General features: G+C 51.1%; 1 protein-coding gene across 1 annotated transcript; it reads left to right on the top strand.

Annotated features, from left to right (window-relative positions):
- Positions 1-8698, top strand: LOC147119374 (uncharacterized). Its single transcript, XM_085984983.1, has one exon. The coding sequence runs from the start codon at positions 104-106 to the stop codon at positions 1655-1657; it is 1554 nt and encodes a 517-aa protein (XP_085841109.1). The 5' UTR covers positions 1-103; the 3' UTR covers positions 1658-8698.
- The last annotated feature ends 4857 nt before the right edge of the window (positions 8699-13555 follow it).

The raw sequence follows: 13555 nt of genomic DNA, 5'->3' as shown, positions 1-13555 counted from the left end.
AGAAGTGGAGCAGTTACAGGCAGGGAGCTCAGACCAAACGTCACGTCAAGATCTGACAGAGTCGCTCGATTCATCTGGACCTGAATATCATCGGCCTTTGCACATGGAAGGAGAAAGCAGCAATCTCAGCGATGACAAACCGCACACGTGTTCGGTGTGTGGACGCGGATTCAGCCGATCGCCTGACCTGGTGAGACACGTGCACCGTCACACCGGGGAGAAACCGGGTAAAGGTGGGGACGGCGGGAAGGGATTCAGTTCCCTGTCTGCATTGGAAGTTCAACGGCGCAGTCACACCAGGGACAGTCCGTTCACCTGCTCCGTGTGTGGAAAGGGATTTGTTCGTTCATCCCACCTGCAAACACACCAGCGAGTTCACACTGATGAGAGACCATTTCAGTGTTCTGACTGTGGGAAGAGCTTTAAAAGGCCCGAACATCTGAAGCAACACCAGCTAGCTCACACTAACGAGAGACCATTTCAGTGTTCTGCCTGTGGGAAGAGCTTCAAAAGCCCCGGGGAGCTGAAAGTACACCAGCTTGTTCACACTGATGAGAGACCATTTCAGTGTCCAAACTGTGGGAAGAGCTTTAAAAGCCCCTGGGGTCTGAAGCAACACCAGCTTGTTCACACTGATGAGAGACCATTTCAGTGTTCTGATTGTGGGAAGAGCTTTAAAATCCCCGGGGAACTGAAGAAACACCAGCGAGTTCACACTGATGTGAGACCCTTTAACTGTCCTGACTGTGGGAAGAGCTTTAAAAGCCCCGGGGAACTGAAGCACCACCAGCGAGCTCACACTGATGAGGAACCATTCACCTGCTCCATGTGTGGGAAGGGATTCGCTCGGCCCTCCAACCTGCTGGCACACCAGCGAGCTCATACTGATGAGAGACCATTCCCCTGCTCTGTGTGTGGGAAGGGATTCGCTCGGCCCTCCAACCTGCTGGCACACCAGCGAGTTCACACTGACGAGAGACCCTTTAAATGTTCTGACTGTGGGAAGAGCTTTAAAAGCCCCCAGGAGCTGAAGGGACACTGGCTCCTACACACTGGGGAGAGGCCATTCCCCTGCTCCGTGTGTGGAAAGGGATTCGCTCGGTCCTCCAACCTGCTGGCACACCAGCGAGTTCACACTAGGGAGAGATCATTTAACTGTTCTGACTGTGGGAAGAGCTTTAAAAGCCCCGAGGATCTGAAGGGGCACCAGCGAGTTCACACTAACGAGAGACCCTTTAAATGTTCCGAGTGTGGGAAGAGTTTTCAATGCCCCGGGGATCTAAAGCGACACCAGCTTGTTCACACTGGGGAGAGACCATTTCAGTGTCCTAACTGTGGGAAGAGCTTTAAAAGCCCAAGGGAACTGATTGAACACCAGCTTGTTCACACTGACGAGAGACCCTTTCAGTGTTCTGACTGTGGGAAGAGCTTTAAAAGCTCCGGGAAGCTGAAGAGACACCAGCGCCTCCACACTGGTGAGAGACCGTTCACCTGCTCCGTGTGTGGGACGGGATTCACTCAGTCATCCCACCTGCTGACACACCAGCTTGTTCACACTGACGAGAGACCCTTTAAATGTTCTGACTGTGGGAAGAGCTTTAAAAGCTCGAACAGCCTTAAGAGTCACCAGCGTCTTCACACTGATCATCGAATCTAACAGCACAGAAGGAGGTGATTCGGCCCATCATGTCTGTGCTGGCTCTTTCAAAGAGCTGTCCAATTTAGTCCCAAACCCCAGCTTTATCCCCAGAACTCTGCAAACTAGTCCTCTTCAAGCACATGTCCAATTACTGTTTGAAAGTTCCTGTGGAACCTGATTCCAGCATCCTTTCAGATGGTGCATTCCAGATCTTAACAACCCTCTGTGTGAAAACAATTCTCCTCATTTCCCTCTAGTTCTTTTAGCAACTATTTTAAATCTGTGACCTTTGGTTACCGACCCACTTGCCAGAGTGAACAGTTTCTCCCTACTTGCTCGATCAAAACCCCTCATCATTTTGAACACCTCTATTAGGTCTCCTCTTAACCTTATCTGCTCTAAGGGGAACAATCCCAGCTTCTCCAATCTCTCCACATAACTGAAGTCCCTCATCCCTGGTACCATCCTGGTCAACCTCCTCTGCACCCTCCCAAGGCCTTGACATCCTTCCTAAAGTGTGGTCCCCAGAACTGTACACAAGACTCCAGCTGAGGCCAAAACCCTGGTTAGATCACACCTGGAGTACTGTGAGCAGTTCTGGGCACCACACCTTAGGAAGGATATATTGGCCTTGGAGGGAGTGCAGCGTAGGTTTACCCGAATGATACCCAGACTTCGAGGGTTAAGTTACGAGGAGAGATTTGAAAGGATTCGCAAATTTCATGTCTTCCCCGAAGATTTACTTTTGGCTTATTGGAGAAACCCTGGCTGGACTGGGTTTAAAATCCAGGGCTCAACAAGATGGCTGCGGTCAACCTCATGGCCAAGGCCTGTAAGTTTCAGTTTGGGCTGACAAAGAAGGAACTTTCCAGAAATTAGAAGACAGACAAACCGTCTGCATTTATGCATCAGAAGCAAACCAGTGGCATTTGGGCCTCTGATTAAAACCCATCAAGGCTGTTTGCACAGTCAATCAATATGTAATAGTTGCGTTCAGACCTTTGTTAGAGGACATCAGCACTGTTTGCAAGTGATCAACGGGGCATTGAAACTGGAATGGCCCCATCATGAAACCAGTTGGACAAAGGGGAACACTTATGAGACGTTTAAAACCGATTAACCAGCCATCCAGGTCGATGGGCCCAGATCGGTTTCCTTTGTATAAACTTCAACACATCCAGGTCAGACAAAGAAGTAAGCTGATCTGGCGAGAGATAAGGGCTACCAGGAAGGGTATAACTAGTCCCTCGGGAAGCCATCTCTCTCTCTCTCTCGCTCTCTCTCTCTCTCTCGCCTCACCTCCAGTGCCCTGCCGTATCATCAATCCAGCGAGAGGATCGTCGACGAAGAACCCGTCCAGGGAAGTAGGACACCCGCAATTACGTTTGAATTACTGGGGTATCTCTGCTCTGGGGCGGTGAAAACCTAAAAACATCAACAGGCAACAGGGCACGGAGCAGGTGTTTCAACATCCTAGACTGGTGAGCATCAATTTTCTGGCCCATCACAAGACAACCTAGATAGGTGTAAAGCGTAGGAGTTAAGGGGAATTGCTAAAGTGTCATTTCAGTCATTTTCCCTCAATGTGTCCATTTCTCCTCCCCCGCTAAGTGTAATTGTGTTGCATCCATAGGGATTTTCTCTGTATAATAATTATTTCTCTATTTTAATAAACACTGGTCTTGTTTGTCTATGTCGCTACTCGGAAATAAGTCCGGTGCTCAGAACTAAAAAGGGGGAAGCGATTCGAACCGCACGGGGCTGGGGCAGCTCGGGCACACGACTGACTGACCAGACAAAAACCCCAAACCAAAACCCCCTACAGAAATGGCAAGCCAGGTAGGAGCATCGGCGACGGTATGCGATATGACAGACAGTGGTGCGGAGGGAGAAACCGCAATGGAAGAGAGGTTGTCCACTTATGTGTGTAGAAAGGTTAATATCGGCAAGAAATGGGTGGGCGCTTTGTTAAAGGCCGAGCATCCCATAGACGCCGCCGCCCAGTGGATGGCGAGTAAACAGCATAAGAGGGCAATTGAAAAGGCAGTCTGGTTAATGTGTTATAAGAAACAGGTCCTAGTGCTGGACAGGGTTGTAGCAGCACAGGCTGCCAAGCTCAAGAAATTGGCCCGAGAAATGCAGGATAAGGTTTTAGCAGAAGAGAAGGTGCTAGTGGCGCTTCAGGCGTTAAGCCAAGAAAGAGAGCAGACGGCCAAGGAACACCAGGCAAAGGTAGAGTGCCTGGAGGCCCAGGCCCTCGGAGTGCAACGGGAACACCAGGCAAGGGTAGAGCGCCTGGAGGCCCGTGCCTTCGAGGTGCAATGGGAACACCAGGCAAGGGTAGAGCGCCCGGAGGCCCGGGCCCTCAGAGTGCAACGGGAACACCAGGCAAGGGTATAGAGCGCCTGGAGGCCCGGGCCGTCGAGGTGCAACGGGAACATCAGGCAAGGATAGAATGCCTGGAGGCCCGGGCCGTCGAGGTGCAACGGGAACACCAGGCAAGGGTAGAGCGCCTGGAGGCCCGGACCTTCGAGGTGCAACGGGAACACCAGGCAAGGGTAGAGTGCCTGGAGACCCGGGCCGTCGAGGTGCAATGGGAACACCAGGCAAGGGTAGAGTGCCTGGAGGCCCAGGCCCTCAGTGCAACGGGAACACCAGGCAAGGGTAGAGCGCCTGGAGGCCCGGGCCCTCGGAGTGCAACGGGAACACCAGGCAAGGGTAGAGCGCCTGGAGGCCCGTGCCTTCGAGGTGCAACGGGAACACCAGGCAAGGGCAGAGTGCCTGGAGGCCCGGGCCGTCGAGGTGCAACGGGAACACCAGGCAAGGGTAGAGCACCCGGAGGCCAGGGCCCTCAGTGCAACGGGAACACCAGGCAAGGGTAGAGCGCCTGGAGGCCCGGGCCGTCGAGGTGCAATGGGAACACCAGGCAAGGGTAGAGCGCCTGGAGGCCCGGACCATCGAGGTGCAACGGGAACATCAGGCAAGGATAGAATGCCTGGAGGCCCGGGTCGTCGAGGTGCAACGGGAACATCAGGCAAGGGTAGAGTGCCTGGAGGCCCGGGTCGTCGAGGTGCAATGGGAACATCAGGCAAGGGTAGAGTGCCTGGAGGCCCAGGCCCTCAGTGCAACGGGAACACCAGGCATGGGTAGAGCGCCTGGAGGCCCGGACCCTCGAGGTGCAACGGGAACATCAGGCAAGGGTAGAGCACCTGGAGGCCCGGGCCGTCGAGGTGCAACGGGAACACCAGGCAAGGGCAGAGTGCCTGGAGGCCCGGGCCCTCGAGGTGCAACGGGAACATCAGGCAAGGGTAGAGTGCCTGGAGGCCCGGACCCTCGAGGTGCAACGGGAACATCAGGCAAGGGTAGAGTGCCTGGAGACCCGGGCCGTCGAGGTGCAATGGGAACACCAGGCAAGGGTAGAGTGCCTGGAGGCCCGGACCCTCGAGGTGCAACGGGAACATCAGGCAAGGGTAGAGCGCCTGGAGGCCCGGGCCCTCGGAGTGCAACGGGAACATCAGGCAAGGGTAGAGCACCTGGAGGCCCGGGCCGTCGAGGTGCAACGGGAACACCAGGCAAGGGCAGAGTGCCTGGAGGCCCGGGCCCTCGAGGTGCAACGGGAACATCAGGCAAGGGTAGAGTGCCTGGAGGCCCGGACCCTCGAGGTGCAACGGGAACATCAGGCAAGGGTAGAGTGCCTGGAGGCCCGGGCCGTCGAGGTGCAACGGGAACACCAGGCAAGGGTCGAGCACCTGGAGGCCCGGGCCCTCGGAGTGCAACGGGAACACCAGGCAAGGGCAGAGTGCCTGGAGGCCCGGGACATCGAGGTGCAACGGGAACACCAGGCAAGGGTAGAGTGCCTGGAGGCCCGGGCCCTCGGAGTGCAATGGGAACACCGGGCAAGGGTAGAGCGCCTGGAGGCCCGGGCCGTCGAGGTGCAACGGGAACACCAGGCAAGGGTAGAGTGCCTGGAATACCAGACCACTGAAAGTAAAGCCAGCGCTAGGCGCAAGATGGAGCACTTAGGCTGTGGCCAGTCTACCGGAGCGCATGCCCGGGAATGCCAGCGCGGACATTACTGAACCAAGTCCAATTGACCCATTGGCTCCGTTGTCTAATGACAAACTGCCTGCCCCAAATCCAAGCCCAGGCTGCGGCCTGGTTTGACCCCAGTAGCCCCCAGACCACCGAGGAAACGGTGATCCGCCAGCTCACGATAGCATTTTAAAATACAAGGGGTATCGAGACGCCCCAACCCAAGGGGAAAGTCCATGAGGTTAAACCTGGGGGCCAGAATAAGAAAGAGTGGCACCAGGAGGGGAACCATCCCTCCCAGGCTAAGTTAAATTGTTACGGGTGCGGGAAGGAGGGCCATTGGCGCAAGGATTGTAAGAATCCCTGGAAGGAGAATAAGGGGAAGAATTCATCAGCCTCAGTCTAAAAGGCAGAGCCAGGTATCCCTCCCGTTGCGATCGAGCCACTCTTGGAGTTGATACGATCTCTCCTCCTGACCAGCCAGGGGAAAATAGCAGCCACCACCGGTGCTTTGACCCCGTCTGCCCCATCCCACTCCCAGCAATGACTAGAACCAGTGCAGCCTGTCGACCTGTGTACCCGCGAAAATGCTGAGGGGAGCAGGCCCTATGTTAAGATGGGGGTGAAGACGGTGCAGGGAAGATATTCGGTGGACACTGGAGCTTCCAGCACGGTGGACCATTCGGAAGACCTGACCAATTCACCCCGGTCTAACAAGGTCCCATTTAGCTTAATGGGATCCACAGGGAACGAGCAGGCTGGGGAAAGGTCAAAACCTTTGGCCATAGATTTAGGATCCCTCCGTACCATGTGGGAGGGTAACCAAAAGACCAACGAGGTGGCCAAGCAGGGGGACAGGGAAGAAGAGTTCTGGGACCCCTGTAGAGCAGGCCCGGCAGCAGCAATCCGGGACAAGGGAGGCACACGGGACAGCTTTGGCCCCGGACCAAAAGCAGGTCCAAGCCCAAGATTTCGCCTTTAAGGCCGCCCTGGTAAAGAGAAAGAATTTAGAACAGGGTTACTGGCAGGCTGCTAGTTATATTAAATGATGTAAGTTGTTTAAACCTGAAAAGAAAGAGCAGCCAGTTGGGACAAGGTCTGAGGATAGAGATCCTCAGCCCGCAGTGGGTACAAGCTCACAGGCTGCGCAGGCAGGCGCTGTGGCTTGTGTCAGGGGAGGAGCCATTCCGCCCACCGTTCAGGACACTCCCCCAATCCTCTGGAATTCAGATGGGGAGGAGTCCGAGCGCGAGAATCCCGCCCCCAACCCAGGTTTGGAACCTGGGGACGGAGACTCACAGCCTGCTGCAACAGGCGGCAAAAGGTTACCTGCCATCGACCCAAGTTTGGGAGAGGTGAAATCTGAGGGAGAGGACCCCCAGCCAGCGGTCGTGGAAAACCCACAGACCGCGCTAACAAAGGCTGCGGTCTGAGCCAAAGGTCCACCCGCCAAGAAAACCCCACCCGTAGCCCTCCCTAGAAGGTCCCCTCGGACACCCCAGCCCAGAAAGGTATGGTCACTGACTCCCCAGCTTAAAATGACAACCTTCCGAGTTAAAGAGAAGTCGGAAGACAAAGGTCCCCAGCTAGCACCTACAGACTGCAAGGGACCGGAAGTGCAGGTCAGTGCAGCCACGCCGCAGGGAGCAGCCTGCAGCAGCTCAAACAGGGATTAGGTTGGCCGCCCGGAGACGGGCAGCGGATGTATATAGTTTAGGTAGTATAACTTTTAAGTTTATATAGTGTTAAGTTTAGGGTGTTTAATTTAATTCTAATTAAGGTGATGGTTAGTTTTAAGTAATCTGTTCAGAGTGTGTACATTTGAGTCGCGGTCGCAAGACCCGACCATGCTTCACCCAAGCCAGCCAATCTCCAGGGAACCTGGCTGTGTGCTTCTATATCTGTTACAGGAAAATTTACGGAATGAAGGGGGGCGTAATCCTACTCGCCCTGATAGGACTGAGCTTCGGAAGGAGAGGTGACGTGGAGGATTCCCACCTCTATGGGTGCTCTGGAGACACAGCGCCGATAGCGATCGATGGGAGCGGCGAACGGGATGCAGAGGAGAATTTTACCAATTATGGGAATAGTAGTCAGAATGCCGGTTATGGTAGGACAGCCTGACCCGCACCGGTATACAGGGTGGAGAACATTGGAATCATTCAAGGGGGTGCACACGTTCGTTTTGCAGCGGTCCCGCCGTCATAAAGTGGGAGCATGCTATGACAGGTACTGACCTCTCGGGGTGCCGTAGCCGGGGAGCTCACATCATCCTGTGTCCCCAGCACTTGAATGCCTATTCGAAACCACAATGCAGGTTCAGAGCTGCTGACGCGAAACCTATAAATTGTAAGGCCATGTTCCCCCACAGGTAGCATATATAGGAGGTGGGACATATTGCGTCACCACAGGAGCATCTCACTACCAGCACGGACAGCAGAGCTGGTGCGCGGTGAGTGACAGCAGCTTCTGTTTCAAACCCGAGGCAGAAGTTCAAGTGACACAGACATGATTTGTCCCCATTCCTGAACCATCCACTGTTCACCTCACTGTGGAGGAGAATTTTACCCACCTCCAGAAATATGTCGCCCACTTCGGTTACCCGATTCCCCCTCTTCCAGAGCACCTTACCAAATTATTAAAAGCCGCTCTAGTATCACAAAAGCACTTCTACACTTTGGAACAGAAGACTGTACAGATAGGGGCCAACATTTTAGATATTACGACCCCGCCCTGGTGGAACGTTTTTGAGAGTATAGAGGTCCCCTCCTGGATTCGAATGGCGCCCCACATCTTAGTAGTCTGTCAGCTAGGGATCATCCTCTACCTGGTTTGTGTCCAGTGTAGGAGAAAGGGTCCCGGGTAGAATTTAAAGTAAAAGGGTTGTGGAAGGACCAGTATGCCCGGGTGGAAGAAGAAACACCCGTGTGAGTTTTGTGTCATATCACTGCCGAGTGATGGCAGATCCGTCTGCTATTTTTAAATAGCTCGTTCCTTTTGTTATTTTTAATAAATATGTTTTTTTGGCCTGATGTTTATTTTTATTGAAGGTTGTGTGTTGTAATGAAGTTTTATGATGTCCCAAGTAGTGTAGGGGTGTGGGACCCCCTCCATGCTTGGACTATTGTAACAAATAGTAATTGTTTCTATCCATAGATGCCTGTCGTGCACTGCGGTTTTCTCTAAGTAAGGGGAATGTATGTGTCGGGGGATCGTGAATAGATAAATATAGGGGAAGGTTGTTTGTGGGGGGGGGTCAGAAATTTGCTCACCTTGATTGGACACTTCAAGCAAGTTTCAGTATCCTAGGGGGGATTGAAAGGATTCGCAAATTTCATGTCTCCCCCGAACATTTACTTTTGGCTTACTGGAGAAACCCTGGCTGGACTGAGTTTAAAATCCAGGGCTCCAGGGCTCAACAAGATGGCTGCGGTCAACCTCATGGCCAAGGCCTGTAAGTTTCAGTTTGGGCTGACAAAAAAGGAACTGTCCAGAAATTAGAAGGCAGACAAACCTTCTGCATTTATGAATGAGAAGCAAACCAGTGGCATTCGGGCCTCTGATTAAAACCCATCAAGGCCGTTTGCACAGTCAATCAATATGTAATAGCTGCGTTCAGACCTTTGTTAGAGGACAATCAGCACTGTTTGCAAATGATCAACGGGGCATTCAAGCTGGAATGGCCCCATCACGAAACCAGTTGGACAAAGGGAAACACTTATGAGACGTTCAAAAACCAATTAACCGGCCATCCAGGTCAATGGGCCCAGATCGGTTTCCTTTGTATAAGCTTCAACACGTCCAGGTCAGACAAAGGAACAAGCTGATCTGGCGGGAGATAAGGACTCCAAGGAGGGGTATAACTAGTCCCTCAGGAAGCCATCTCTCTCTCTCGCCTTGCCTCCAGTGCCCTGCCGTATCATCAACACAGCGAGAGGATCGTCGACGAAGAGCCCGTCCAGGGAAGTAGGACACCCGCAGTTACGTTTGAATTACTGGGGTATCTCTGCTTTGGGGTGGTGAAAACCTAAAAACATCGACAGGCAACAGGGCACGGAGCAGGCGTTTCAACATCCTAGACTGGTGAGCATCAATTTTCTGGCCCATCACAAGATAACCTAGATAGGTGTAAAGGGTGGGAGTTAAGGGGATTGCTAAAATTGTCATTTTAGTCATTTTCCCTCGATGTGTCCGTTTCTCCTCCCCCGCTAAGTGTAACTGTATTGCATCCATAGTGATTTTCTCTGTATAATAATTATTTCAGCACGGTGGCATAGTGGTTAGCACTGTTGCCTCACAGCGCCAGGAACTCGGGTTCAAATCCGGCCTCGGGTGACTGTGTGGAGTTTGCACATTCTCCCCATGTTTGCGTGGGTTTCCTCCGGGTGCTCCGCTTTCCTCCCACAGTCCAAAGATGTGCGGGTTAGGTTGATTGGCCATGATAAAAAAATTGGCCCTTAGTGTTATGGGGGGATTAAATACACGGGGTTACGGGGATAGGGCTTGGGTGGGATGGCTGTCGGTGTAGGGACCGGGTGCTAGGGTTTGGATGATCAGCCATGATCTCCTTGAATGGCGGAGCAGGCTCGAAGGGCCGAATGGCCTACTCCTGCTCCTAGTTTCTATGTTTCTCTATTTTAATAAACATTGGTTTTCTTTGCACCAAACCACTGGTCTCGTTTGTCTATATCGCTACTTGTAAATAAGTCCGGTGCTCAGAACTAAAAGGGGGGAAGCGGTTCGAACCGCACAGGGCTGGGGCAGCTCAGGCACATGACTGACGGACCAGACAAAAAACTCCAAACCAAAACCCCCTACAGATTACACAAATTAGGGTTGAATTCCCTAGAATTTAGAAGGTTAAGGGGTGATCTGATCGAAGTTTTCAGGATATTAAGGGGAACAGAGGGGGTAGATAGAGAGAAACTATTTCCACTGGTTGGGGATTACAGGACTGGGGGCATAGTCTAAAAATTAGAGCCAGACCTTTCAGGAGTGAAATTAGGAAACACTTCTACACACAAAGGGTGGTAGAAGTTTGGAACTCTCTTCCGCAAACGGCAACTGATGCAAGATCAATTGTTAATTTTAAATCTGAGATTGATAGGTTTTTGTTAACCAAAGATATTAAGGGATATGGGCCAAAGGCAAGTGTATGGAGTTAGGTCGCAGATCAGCCATGACCTCATTGAATGGCGGAACAGGCTCGAAGGGCTGAATGGCCTCCTCCTGTTGTATGTTCCTAGTGATTTGTAAAGGTTTAGTGTAACTTCCTTGTTTTTGTATTCAATGGCCCTATTTACAAAGCCAAGTATCCCATACGCTTTCTGAACTGCCTCACCAACTTGCCGCGGCACTTTCAAAGATTTGTGAATATGGACCCCCAGGACCCTCTGCTCTTGCACCCCCTCAAAATAGCCCCATTTAGATTATACGGCCTCTCCCTGTTGTTTCTCCCAAAGTGCATCACTTCTAACTTATCCTCATTTAATTTCATCTGCCTTGTGTCTGCTCATTTCACAGTCTGTCTCTGTCCTTCTGAAGTCTGCTACTACTATGCTCACTATTTACTACGTTGCCAAGTTTTGCATCATCCATAAACTTTGAAATTTTACACCTATACCCAAGTCCAGGTCAGTTATATATAACAAGAAAAGCAGTGGTCCTAATACCGACACCTGGGGGAACCTACTGCATACTTCCCTCCAGTCAGAAAAACATCCCTCAGCACTGCTCACTGTCTCCTATCCCTTAGCCAATTATATACCCAAATTACCATCAGCCCTTTAATTCCCTGTGCTTCTATTTTCCGAATAAGTCTCTTATGTGGTACTTTATCAAATGCCTTTTGAAAGTCCATATATACATCTACTGCACTACCTTCATCAACCCTCTGTTACTTCATCAAAGAACTCAATCAGGTTAGTCAGACACGATTTACCTTTAACAAATCCATACTGGCTGCCCCTTATTAACCCATGCTTCTCCTAGTGAGAATTAATTTTGTCCTTGACAATGGTCTCTAGTCGTTCACCCACACTGACATTAGACTGATTGGCCTGTAGTTCCCAGGTTTATCTCTCCCCTTTTTTAAACGGTGTAACATTTGCAATCCTCCAGTCTTCTGGCACCACTCCCATATATCTGAGGGAGATTGAAAGATTGTCGTCGGAGCTTCTGCTATCTCCACCTAGCTTCCCTCAGCAATCTAGGATGCATCGCATCTGGACCGGAAGACATGTTAACTTTGAGTGATGACAACCTATTTAGCACCTCCTTTCTATCCATTTTTATCTAATTTCTCTACTCCCCCCTCCTCTACTGCGACATTAACTTCATCCTCTTGTGAAGACAGATGCTAAGTACTCATTCAGTACCTCAGCCACACCCTCTGCCTCCGTATGATGAGCTCCTATTTGGTCCCTAATCAGCCCCACCATTCCTTTAACTATCCTTTTACTTTTCATATGTTTATAGAAGATTTTTGGGTTCTCTTTTATGTTACCTGCTAATCTTTTCTCATATTGTCTCTTTGCCCTTATATCCTGTTTCAATTTCCCCGCACTCTCTGTATTCTCCTGGTTTTTGATTGTATTCTGTACCTGACATTTGTCGTAAACCTCCTTCCTCTGTTTTATTCTAACCTCGATATCCTTTCTCATCCAGGGAGCTCTAGCTTCGGATGCCCCATCTTTCCTCCTTATGGGAATATGCTTGGATTGTACCCGAACTATCTCAGCCTTGAAGGCCTGCTATTGGTCATTCACTGTTTTCCTGGACAATCTTTGTTTCCAGTCCACCTGTGCTCGATCCCTTCTCACATCACTGAAATTGGCCCTCTTCCAGCTGGGTATTTTCACCGTTGATTTTTCTTTGTCCCTTTCCATAACTACTTTAAACCTACTGATATTGTGATCACTGTTAACTAGATCCCTCCTGCCCCAGAACTGATGAGAGACCCTTTAAATGTTCAGACTGTGTAAAGAGGTTTCAGAGTTCATCCAACCTGCTGAGTCACCAGCGAGTTCACACAGATCTTCAAAGGAAGGAAGATGTTTTAGAAAGGCTGGTGACACTAAAAGTTTGCAGCCATCTCAGAGTAGTGACCCTTTAATTACAATCTCACAGAACAAGGAGAATCACTGTCCCTTTAACTACCACAAATCCCTGTGTGGAGGAGAGGGGGAGATACAGTCTGTCCCAGTAACTGTCGCAGAACAGAATTAGTGACCCTGTCCCATAGGGGCTTGACCCTCCCCCACTCCCTGCTTTTCCTCAAGTGTCTCATCCTTAAAATTCTCATCCTTGTTTTCAAATCCCTCCGTGGCCCCGCCCCTCCCTATCTCTGTAATCTCTTCTAGCTCCACAACCCCTGCCACCCCCCCCCCCGAGATATTTGCGCTCCTCTAATTCCGGCCTCTTGAGCATCCCCGATTTTAATCGCTCCACCATTGGCGGCCGTGCCTTCAGTTGCCTGGGCCCTGAGCTCTGGAACTCCTTCCCTAAACCTCTCCATCTCTCTACCTCTCTCTCCTTTAAGATGCTCCTTAAAACCTACCTCTTTGACCAACCTTTTGGTCATCTGCCCGAATATCTCCTTATGTGGCTCGGTGTCAAATTTTGTTTTATAACGATCCTGTGAAGAGCCTCGGGACGTTTTACTACATTAAAGGCGCTTTATAAATACAAGTGGTTGTTGTTGTTTCCTGACACTAATAATAAATTCCCCAGAGGGAAAAAAAACTTGTCCTTTGGCTCCCAAATATTAAAAAGTTTGTTCCACAGAAGCACGAGGTTTATCTGCTTTTATTGATTAATTTAAAAAGTCTGCATTAAAACCTGCACCAGTGTGTTGTGAGACAAAGAGCCTTGTGTCCAATAAGG

Source organism: Somniosus microcephalus, chromosome 4 (genome assembly GCF_052327205.1).
Source record: "Somniosus microcephalus isolate GS21.2 chromosome 4, FLI_Smic_1.0, whole genome shotgun sequence".
NCBI lineage: Eukaryota > Metazoa > Chordata > Chondrichthyes > Squaliformes > Somniosidae > Somniosus > Somniosus microcephalus.
This window is presented reverse-complemented; position numbering and strand designations above follow the sequence as displayed.

Coding starts and splice junctions, on each gene's coding strand:
- LOC147119374 (XM_085984983.1), top strand. CDS start 104: ATGGAAGGAGAAAGCAGCAATCTCAGCGATGACAAACCGCACACGTGT.